The 9,103-nt window shown below is 52.8% G+C and overlaps 1 protein-coding gene across 2 annotated transcripts; it reads right to left on the bottom strand.

Moving 5' to 3' along the window:
* Positions 1 to 6,597: 6,597 nt before the first annotated feature.
* LOC119354178 (cyclin-D6-1-like) lies at positions 6,598 to 8,805 on the bottom strand. 2 transcript variants are annotated; one of them, XM_037620892.1, is made up of 6 exons: positions 8,419 to 8,805; positions 8,242 to 8,334; positions 8,056 to 8,157; positions 7,744 to 7,951; positions 7,519 to 7,640; positions 6,598 to 7,217 (listed from the first exon to the last, which is right to left on the bottom strand). In XM_037620892.1, the coding sequence occupies exons 1-6, from the start codon at positions 8,602 to 8,604 to the stop codon at positions 6,996 to 6,998; spliced, it is 933 nt and encodes a 310-aa protein (XP_037476789.1). In that variant the 5' UTR covers positions 8,605 to 8,805; the 3' UTR covers positions 6,598 to 6,995. The 2 variants fall into 2 exon arrangements, with proteins under 2 accessions (XP_037476789.1, XP_037476788.1); XM_037620891.1 differs by having other exon boundaries at positions 7,510 to 7,640; positions 8,419 to 8,802.
* Between the last annotated feature and the right edge of the window lie 298 nt (positions 8,806 to 9,103).

The following is a 9,103-nucleotide window of genomic DNA, read 5'->3' as shown; positions in this document are numbered from 1 at the left end:
GGGTATTTTTTCAAAGTACCGAGGGGTTACCAGAACCCCCCGGTAAGTGTTGGGCCTACATGGACCTAAAGGGAGAGAGAGGGAAGCCCGCGGGGGATGGCGCGCGCCCCCTCCTAGGGAGTCCGAATATGACAAGGAGGACGGGGTGCCCCCCTTCCCTTTCCCTCTCCCTCTCCTTCCTATTCCCTCCGGTGGAGAAAGGAAAGGGGGGGGGCGAATCCTACTTGGACTAGGAGTCTAAGTAGGACTCCCCCTTGGCGCACCCCTCTTGGCCGCCGGCCTCCTCCTCTCCCCCTTTATATACGGGGGCGGGGGCACCCCGAAGGCACATCAATTGTTCTCTTACCGTGTGCGGTGCCCTCCTCCACAGTTTACTCCACCGGTCATAGCATCGTAGTGCTTAAGCGAAGCCCTGCGCGGATCACATCACCATCACCATCACCATGCCGTCGTGCTGAAGGAACTCTCCCTCGACCCTCTGCTGGATCAAGAGTTCGAGGGACGTCATCGAGCTGAATGTGTGCTGAACTCGGAGGTGCCGTACGTTCGGTACTAAGATCTGTTCGATCGTGAAGACGTTCGACTACATCAACCACGTTAACCTAATGCTTCCGCTTTCGGTCTACGAGGGTACGTGGACACACTCTCCCCCTCTCGTTGCTATGCATCTCCTAGATAGATCTTGCGTGATCGTAGGAAATTTTTTGAAATTGCATGCTACGTTCCCCAACACCCCATTCCCGGCCGTGTCTTCTTCCATCAAGGTCGTCCACCCCACAACAACGCCATGTCATAGCCGGCCCATGTCCGCTTTTTGGTAGAGTTTTTGCCGGCGTTCGTGGTTCTTTGTTGCTAGTGGGAAAGGAGCTACAACCACTAGCGTCGACCGTCGACCCCAACAACTTCCAGCAGGCGCTACATTGCCGCAGGGTGCCCACCCCACCAACACTAACCTTGCTTTGCTTCATCGACTTGATCTTTCCGGCCGCGTCTCCACCACAACCTCAAGGTTTTCGGCACTTTGCTCATAAGGTATCATGGACAACGGGGATGAGTTTTTCTTTCACAACCTCATTTGTTCATCGGATGATTCGTCCTCGGATGATGAAGAGCTTGTGGCGGCTGAATTGGTCATCCACGACCACATTAATAGGAAGCGGCCTCGGTTCAGGGGATCAATCCCCGGCCATGTTCTGGCCTTGAACCGTAATAGGGAGAGAGGCCACACCCTTCTTTATGCTGATTACTTTGAGAAGGGCGCACTCTCAAACCCACAAATTTCGCCGCTGCTTCCGTATGGTGAGACATGTGTTCACTCATATTCGGGAGGGATTGGTAGCATATGACCCATACTTTGAGTGCACTGCGGCTATTCGCATGCTTTCATATGGAATTCCCGATGATCTTGTCGATGAGTATGTGCGTATGAGTGAGTCCACATGTCTCCTCTCAATGTATAGTTTCTGCAAGGCCGTGGTGGCAGTGTTCGGCCCTGAGTACCTGAGAGAGCCTACTGCCGCTGATACAGAGAGGTTGTTGGCGATCAATGCCGAGAGGGGCTTTCTGGGCATGCTTGGTAGTATCGATTGTATGCATTGGAAGTGGAAGAACTGTCCATTTGCTTGGCAGGGGCAGTACAAGGGGCATGTGAAAGGTGCCATTGTCGTACTTGAAGCGGTGGCTTCACAAGATCTGTGGATATGACATTCTTTCTTCGGCATGGCTGGTTCTCACAATAATATCAGTGTTATTCAGCGTTCTCTAGTGTTTGCAAGACTTGCAGAAGGCCACTCTCCGAAGGCCATCTTTCATGTCAATTGCCACCAGTACAAAGGATATTACCTAGCTGATGGTATCTATGCTCAGTGGCCCACTCTTGTGAAGACCATACCCAATCCGCAAGGAGAGAAGAGAGAGAGAGAGGTTTGCCCAAATGTAAGAGAATGTTAGAAAGGATGTGGAGCGTGCTTTCAGTGTGCTTCAGTCTATATGAGGTATCGTTCGAAATCCTGCATTGACATGGAGCACTCAGAAGCTTTGGGAGATAATGACTGCTTGTGTGATTATGCACAACATGATCGTGGAGGATGAGCTTGATGATACCACCTACGACCAAAGGTTAGATTTCCAGGATGAAAATGTTGAGCCTGAGCAACCACCTCCTGCGACCTTCGAACAATTTGTCCATTTTCATCGTGAATTGCATGATTGGTATACTCATGTCCAACTCCAGGATGACTTGGTTGAGCACATGTGGACTCACATTTGCAACCACTAGAGTTATCGGTTTAATTTCTTTTCATGCAAACAAATTTCGACTAGGTTGTAAGACTATTTGATATTGTTTTTATTTCGATTGGGTTGTAAGCCTATTTCGGATGTGAAGCTATTTGCTATGTTTGATTTCAACTATTTGCCATGCTTCTTTTAGGGGCTGTTTGGTTCTAGGCCTTGCATTGTAACACTTTGCCACACATTTTTTTTCTAAGTTTGTCTAAGGTTAGTTCATAAAAATAAGAAACACAAGTTGGCAAGCCTAAGAGAAGTTGACATACTTTTTGTGTGTATGCTATGTGGGACCCTACTGCGGCATGCCTAAGGTGTGGCTTGAACCAAACACTCATCTAAGTTGGTCAAAGTTGCCTAAACTTAGGTGTGGTAACCTTTGGCAAAGTTAGTCACAAACCAAACAACCCCTTAGTACGCTTGCTGATCTCGAAAGAACAAGATGCGGTCGAAATGCGGCTGCGAGTTAGGCGCATTGTCGGCGCATCCACAAATCCGGGCGGACGCGGCCCCATTGCCATCCCAAGTGGACGAAAAGCGGACGAAACGGACGTCCGTTCTGAGCCATGCGTTAGAGTTGGCCTAAAGCTCCATATAAATGATGGAGCCCCATTGAGCTTGATGTTAAAGGTAATCCGTCATTGTTTTTTTTATGACTATTGTGGTGGTATCAAAGGCAGATGAGGGTGTTGATGTGCGTTCAAGGGATTCTTTGGTCTTAATTATAATTACTTTTTGTCTAGTGTGTTCTTTATGTAAGAGCTAGCGTTCTGCTTTTTTTCAGTTTTGATCCGTCGGTGTGTGCCTGATTTGTACTATAATACTTTTATAAACGAGATAAGTATTATACCAGGAAAAAACGCGCAGGGATGACCGTAATGCAGCGGTCCGCCCCGTGTGGTCCTCGGCTGGGATCCTCCAACCGCACTACGGATCCTGCTTGCACCCGGCCGTCTGCACTCACCCGTCCTGCCATCCGTCCAACCAAAGTCTGTCTGATACGCACGCCTCTTGTGACAAGCCATAAACTACGTCTACGATCCGGCCGATCAGCTAATCAGAGAGGAGTATTTATATTTTATACACGTACGCACTAGTAGTACTACGTACCTCTAAGGCTCTAACTACTCTATGTTGTCAAAGCAAAGATAATTTCTGCGCGGCGTCAGTCAAGCAGGACCGGACCGAGTGGATAGGCATGGACGCGACCGCAAAGCCAAGATAAGCGGGACGGACGGACGGACGGAGAGGCGCGCGCACGTTTCTACTCTACGAGCATGCAAACATGCTGCAGCGACTACTGCTCCTTCTGCTGCTAGCTACTCTACCGCTGCGCTCTAGCACTGCAGGAGCAGCCTTGCCCTTGCGCGCGCGCTCGGGCGTGCAGTGGCCAGGTCATGTGCCGTCCCCCGTGCCCGCTCCTCGCTTGTCGACCTCTCCTCGCCCCTCTGCGCCAGCTAGTGCATGCGACCCGCTGGCTGGTCGACGTAACTGGCTGCACGCACCATGCCCAGGCACTACTGTGTAGTGTGTAGCATGGCCTGCACTCCATCGGAAGCGCTGTGCCGCCGCAGCGCGCGTGCCATGCCCACCTTATGCATATCGCGCCAACTCCCAGGATCGGACGTGTCCGCGGATGCGCGCTCGTCTCCGACTCTCTCCGTACGTCCACCTGATCGGGGGTGCAGACAGTGGCGGAGCTAGATGTAGACTACGCCTGGGGCTGTGCTATATTGAGTGATAAACTTCTATGATTTTCTATGCTTTGCATGAAGAAATTACAAAGGAAGTTGTTTCTAGGCCTGGGGCTATAGCCCTAGCTGTCCTAGGCCTGTCTCCGCCACTGGGTGCAGATGATTAGTCGATTGATTGACACGTGGCATGCACATTGGCACGTTCCAATACCGTTCCGCCCCGTCCGGAACCATGCACCTTTGCTCCATCATCGACGGTCGACGGCGAAATCCGGCCGGCGACGGTCGTATATAAGGGCGGCAAGCCCCACGAACCCTGCACGATTCTGGGATCTCAGCAACACGGGGCTGAGCGAAAACAGAGAGCAAGACACGAGATAGACAGGCAGCCTTACTGATAATGACCTTACATTCATGGCATTAATAACCTGTACGTAACGGTAGGCTCTAAAGGCCCCGGATCCCTTCCTTTTAGGTAAGTCCAGCTTTTTGGCAGAAAATTTTCTTCAATTCATCAACGATCAGGCCTGCTCCAAACTGCTCATCACAATAGACGACCTCAACCCAGATCCCGTACCATTTTAAAGTGAGATCGCAGGTGCTGGCCTCTGCTTATTTGGTTCACTGATAGCCTACCTTGTCTGCGTTGGCATAGCCATGGCATCAAGGAAAGAAGACCGACTCTAGCTAGTCTCCATTTTTGCTCAGGGGATCTTCTTTACGAGTACTCTACATTGTTTGGTAAGAAAGCCTTAGTTATGTGCATGCTAAGTTCTGTATCGTCATTGAAGCGAGCTAACGGCGTTCTGCCGTCATCGCTCTTCCTTCACTGATACGGACCAAACATTGTTGTAGTAGACAATCATAAAGTCATCGTGTTAAGTCATTACAGGACCAGCACACCAGAAGAACAACCTTCCCCGATGAAGAGAAGCTGGATCGCCTTCTGTGAGCAGCCACCGCCCACCGCCTCGCCTTTCTTGAGTAGGATATAAACCCTAATTGAGCTAAAAAAAACAACAACAAACGAATCAGATGCCCCTGCATCGGCAAGGGCTGGGATTCACCACGCCTCCATGGACCTAAGGCCATGGGAGATGAGACGGACCGGCGGCGGCACCAACAGGACGCAAGAAGCCCTTTTCGTCTAGGAGTCGCCTTTTCTTGTGATTAACTAAGTAAATTCCAATAACCATATGGTGTATCGCTAAAACTAAAGTATCTCCCAAGTTCTACCAAGAGACTCCATGTTAGCTCAAAATTCTTCACGAACGTGACAAATCTTGGATTGTCATGTGCCTGGTTTAGCGAACCAATTCAACAAAGAAGAAGATGTCGACAGCTTCTATACTGGCCAGCGCAAACGCCAGTCCACCTCCAACACGCAATGATTTGAACGTATCCACGCATGGCCACGGGCATACGGGCTGTCAATTTATTGCACAGTGACTGGAGCACAAGTGCAGAACATGCCGGCGGCAGGAGCGATAAATGGCACTCGAGTAGGAGCGCACGTCGGCGAAAATCGCCACGGAATTCCCGGTGGAAAAGGCTGGGTACCGTACACTCACATCGTCGGCACATTGCGCCCGAAAATGATACACTTACGGACGTTTATTACGGAGAGAATTCTACAGGCGTACGTGTTCTTTCCTAATTCACCATTCCCCCCTGAATTTGTGGTGTGGGGCCCTCCTTCCCCCAACTAATTGATAGCAGCGCAGTCCGTGAGCCTCAGTCCGTAGTCTAACCCGGCCATGGAGTTAAAAACTTGTCGCGTCGTCGCCTGTGAGAAACATGTTGGATCGGAGCAACCGTCGGAACATTTTACATTCTTGATTGATTGAAAGTTACCAGCGTTGCAGCAACATTGAGCACATGCGGTGACGATCGATGTGTCGCCCGTCTCTTTTTCGCCCTGGAAAGCAAAGCTTGCGGTAGCTGGCTGGCGTGCGTGAAATCGATTTACCGTGGACCCGGCAATTACCTTCCTTCCGTGCGGAAACCGAGCGATTGGGCCCACATGTAAGCCTGCTTTCGCAAAGCTCACTGCTGCTCCTACAGGCATGGTGGTCATGCTCGTGCCTGATGTCATGAGACATGAGAGCCGTTTGCGTCCACAGCGTTGGGCAGATACGCACGCGTATACGGCGGCTTTCGAAAAACAGATACGCGTATACGCAGTGTCACGAGTAGCACTATGCACTCTTCGTACAGTAGGAGGAGTAATAGTACGTACTGACGCATGGACGTCTACAGCGCCATGCACGCTGCATGCACGAGGCGGGAGAGCCAGGAGGGACAGCGGCCCTGTGGCCACGTGGAGCCCATCTAGCGGAGGGTCTGCCCGTAAAGGTAAAGTACGGCAGCTGCTGCCAGTCTCCATCCCGGCACGTGGCATTTGCCCGTTTCTCCGTTGACCATCCCTGGCTTATTTTCTTTCTTTCTTTTTATCGTACTCATACGTATCTACAGAGCCCAGTACCCTGGCGTACTGCTAGGGTTGGGTTTTCTACTGGTACACGGAGAAGAATCTCAACCTCAGATGTTTCCAGAACAAAATCCGACGTTCATGAAGACTTTTCAAAAGAGAAACGGGCAGAAAAGAGAAGATCAGTAATGAGCACATGATTTTGGTCTTATTTTGCAGCACCGAAACATTGTAGTTTACCACTACTCCACATCCCAATATATTCATCCACCAGCCTAGCATCTTTTTCTTTTACGGGAAAATACCAGCCTAGCATCTGCTGCTACCACTACTACGACTGCCGCAAAAATCACTCCAGGGAACAAAAGAAAAGCCAAGGGAAACAAAAAAAAAACAATTAGTAAATGACAGCTACCACCAGCGGTTCTCTCGAATCTGCATCGCTGCCTACTACTTCGCCTCGAGTCGAGAAGATTAAAATGGAAAATAAATCGGAAAAGGTAAAAATGAACAACAGGGCAAGAGTAAATTCCCGGCTCTTCCAGCTGTCGCGCCCCATGGGGTCCTGCCGCACCGCACGCCGCTTACCCCCACTGGGACTGGGAAGGTGGGCCCATGCATCGCTTCTTGGCATCGGCGACGTTGGCTGCCGATCCGACGGTCCGGTCGCTCTCCGAGCTGGCGCTGCGGTAGTGGCCGTGCCCGAGGACCGTCACCGGCGTCTCGGCGCTCGCCGCCGGTCCGACGCCGACGCCGACCACACCGCAGACCGCCGCCATCACCTCGCCGCACTCCCGTAGCTTCTCCTGGACAGAGGGTTGATCATTGTGAGAGGAGCGCACGAAATTATCAACTCCGACGAGAAAACAAGAAAGCTTATCAGCAGTGCGGGTCAATCGCTGCGCTCGGGCGCGTTTCACGAGGAAAATAACTACGAAAAGGCGAACAGTTGGGGTGGCCAAGGTCTCCTCTCCCAAAGGATCTGGAGTGTGTTTGGCGTGGCGTGACATGACAGGTGGTGGTTACTTGGGAGAATTAAGGGGGGGTTTAGTGGGCAGTGGAGAACAAAAATGTGCGGTTTTATAATATCATGCTCACGCTATTTACAAAGGGGCAAGCGGCCACGGCGGCTTGGAAGGCGGGGAGGTGGGCGACGGCGATCTCTCCGGCGGCGGCCAGCAGCGCCGACGCGGCCACCACGGACGGCGAGAACTCCGCCATCTTCACCTCTGCAGGACGGGAAGAGATCAGCGGTTGAGCGGGCGATGAATCTGAGGGCAAAGCGTTCGGGTTTGCTTGGCATTGGCATGCCGGAGGAGCGCGCGCACGTACCGGGCTGGGCACGGAGGAGGAGGTCGACGGCGCGCTCCTTGACGGCGTCCAGCAGGGCCGGGTGCCGCGGCGGAGGGAAGCACGCCGAGAGGAAGAAGCCGAGGAAGGCGAGCGGCGTCACGGAGCGCGCGCGCCACTCCAGCGCGCCCAGCACCACCCGCTCCATGCGCCGGATGGTCACCGCGTCGAACATGAACTCCTCCTCCCTCTGCAAGCCACGTACGCACGCCAACACACGCTTGATTGACAACTAATCCCCATATGAACTCGCGACAGAGCAACCCAAAAGGAAAAGGGCAATAATCAGCGTACTTGGATGTAGTCCATGGAGATTGCGTCGACGCGCTGCATCTTGGCGGCGATGGAGAGGCAGCTGATGGCGAGCAGCCGCGGCGCCCATGGCTTGCGCTCGAACTGCGGGGCAGAACCACGGGCTGTCAGATCAGACCGAAATATTGTAGATTCTTGAAAGAAAGACACCATCTTTCGCCTTCTTACCGGCAATTGGCCCTTGGAGAGGAAGCGATCCACGTAGTTCAGCGCGAGGTAGGCCACCCGCGGGTGCACGGCGAGCTCCCCGTCGTACCGCACCTGGGCCAACCGAGGCTGATCGGATCAGAAAGGGAAGGGGACGAACCGCTCGCGAGAAAGAACCCCATGAAGGAAGACCCGTACCTTGGAGATGAATCGGGCGGCGTCGCGGCGGACGGCGGAGGCGGCGGCGGACACGGAGGGCGCGTGGTGGGCCTCGGCGTCGAGGAGGCTGGCGATCGGCTCGTCGGCGGGGCTCGTGAAGGGGTTCTCCAAGTCGAACTCGTACTCGTAGCCGTAGACGTACTCGTCCTCCCCCGGCATGTCCATGGCTTCCGTACGAGGAAGGGGCAAGAACACGCCAAGAAGCGCAGGCTGTGGCTTTATGGGGGAGAGGAAGCCACCATTGCTGCCTGCTACGCAGTGTGCTAGTACTAGCTGTGTCTGGTTGGGAAGATGGCCTTTAATAAGGGAACCGTCGGGGTCCGGGGACAATGGCACAAAAGGTGTGGATTTGGGGTTCTTTTTGTAAAGATCGTGGAGACGGCGAGGCCCGAGACAGGAGGAGGGGGAGGGCATGGAGGAAAGAGAGGACGAGGAAGAAAGTTTCTGGTGGCGACCCACCTGTCATGGATGCCAAATGATCGCTGCGCTTGTGCGTGACCCTGTGAGACCAGACGATTTACTCCGCGGCGGCCCCATGCGTTTTGTCTTTTGACAGCTCTCATCCATGTGAAGAAACGTGGTATGGTGATTTTTGCTAAAAATGTCGACGCCGTTGTACAACACTAATCACAACATTTTTGGTCGACATAAGTAGAGATCCTTG

Source organism: Triticum dicoccoides, chromosome 2A, assembly GCF_002162155.2.
Source record: "Triticum dicoccoides isolate Atlit2015 ecotype Zavitan chromosome 2A, WEW_v2.0, whole genome shotgun sequence".
Classification (NCBI taxonomy): domain Eukaryota; kingdom Viridiplantae; phylum Streptophyta; class Magnoliopsida; order Poales; family Poaceae; genus Triticum; species Triticum dicoccoides.
This window is presented reverse-complemented; position numbering and strand designations above follow the sequence as displayed.